The 1,648-nt window shown below is 40.6% G+C and overlaps 1 protein-coding gene across 1 annotated transcript in view; it reads left to right on the top strand.

Annotated features, from left to right (window-relative positions):
• The window catches only part of LOC101863108 (lactase-phlorizin hydrolase), a gene marked incomplete at its 5' end in the record, with an annotated part of 19,189 nt that overhangs the window by 439 nt on the left and 17,102 nt on the right, over positions 1 to 1,648 (top strand). Inside the window, 1 exon segment of the mRNA XM_013083478.2 lies at positions 1,267 to 1,528. Within this exon segment, the coding sequence (XP_012938932.1) occupies positions 1,267 to 1,528 (262 nt within the window).

Here is a 1,648-nt window from a genome sequence, read left to right as displayed (position 1 = left end):
CCCCCCCCCACGGCAATGCTACTGATTGAAGTGTCTTTAGGCCATTCCCAAACGGGGGATATTAACATGTTCTTAAGGGGGGATATTAACATGCACAGCGTATTATGTAAATGGGCTGATTTATCAATGTCATGCTCATACTGTGCCGGAATAACATAAGGGGAACAGCTGCTTATTCTTTCCTCATCCTTACTATCGTCATTTTCCCTCTACTTCTTTTATATGTTTGTCACTCTCTTGTGAACTGCTATTTCCGGGCTGCCTTGATAGTCGGAGCCGAATTTGAGCTGTTGAGGCTAGAGAGGTGAAGAGTAAGCAATATTCCTCGTTTGGACTTCTCTGTTGACATTCACCCCTTGGCGCTCATATGACCTTATACAGTTGCAAGCGCCGTAAAACTGTACTAAAACATGAAACAAAACTTCCAATCTCTTTTCTTTTGGCTTTATTTTGTCTTGATATTTTGGGGGTATAAAAATATTTTTTAAAAAGGTTTCTGTGTTTATTATTGTTTCCGTTTTTTGTTTTATTTCATGTTTGTATTATTTGCACAAAGACCTCATAGTGCATATGTTTTGTTGCTATGTTTGCTTGTTGTTGTCGTTGTTGTTTTTGTTCTTTGTTTGCTTGGTTTTGCCCCTTCTCCCATTCCCATCTTACAGTAACGTTTCATTCTGTTTCGTTATTGCTTTCCTAGATTTTGAAATGAAAAATTATGAGTGTCACAAGCCATAGTTAAGATTTGAGCGTTGCTTTTTTTCTTTAGTATTCTCAAAACTTGGAAAACACGACTTAGGCGTTTGTGAAATGGCACTGACGTTATATGACGTAAGCGGCTGTGAACTGACACTAATGTTATGACTTAAGCGTTTTGTGAAATGACACTGGCATTATGACTTAAGCGTTTGTGAAATGGCACTGACTTTATGTTCTCACCTTTACCTTTTTAAATATGCAGCGGACACATAATATGTCCGACCAGCAGTAGACTAAAGGCAATGTTGCGAAAGCTTCCACACCATCATAGATCTACACGAATCTGCAACGCGAATTTGTGCACTTCATAGTATAGACCTAAATAATTGTTGCTTGGCTTTTTAATTTTCAGTTAAAGAAAACAGAATTGAAATTAGATCTAAGTATGAACAACGAAGTTATGCTTTTTTCCTAAGTGCCCCCCCCCCCCCCCCCCCCGAAATAGCGCGACTCCACACCTTTTCGAATGACAAGAAACTGTGTCCTGAATGAGTAAATCTTTGTCTTCAGGTTAGCAGCTACAGATTCTCCATCTCCTGGCCTCGAATCTTCCCCGACGGCACGAATAAAAACGTGAACCAGGCAGGTGTTAACTTTTACAACACTTTGATTGACAAGCTTTTGGCCAATCAGATCACGCCATTCGTCAGCCTGTACTACTGGGACCTCCCCCAGGCCCTGCAGGACAAAGGCGGTTGGTCCAAAGTAGAGTCGGTCAGGTGGTTCGGCGACTATGCTGACTTCTGCTTCAAGACTTTCGGCGACCGGGTGAGTCAGCGAGATTTTCTCCTTTTCTTTGTTTTATTTACGGCAGATTTTTAGACTCAGTATAGTGTTTTAAGAAGAAGAAGAAGAAGAAGAAGAAGAAGAAGAAGAAGAAGAAGAAGAAGAA

This window comes from Aplysia californica, unplaced genomic scaffold (genome assembly GCF_000002075.1).
Source record: "Aplysia californica isolate F4 #8 unplaced genomic scaffold, AplCal3.0 scaffold00234, whole genome shotgun sequence".
In the NCBI taxonomy this organism is placed as follows: Eukaryota; Metazoa; Mollusca; class Gastropoda; order Aplysiida; family Aplysiidae; genus Aplysia; species Aplysia californica.
This window is presented reverse-complemented; position numbering and strand designations above follow the sequence as displayed.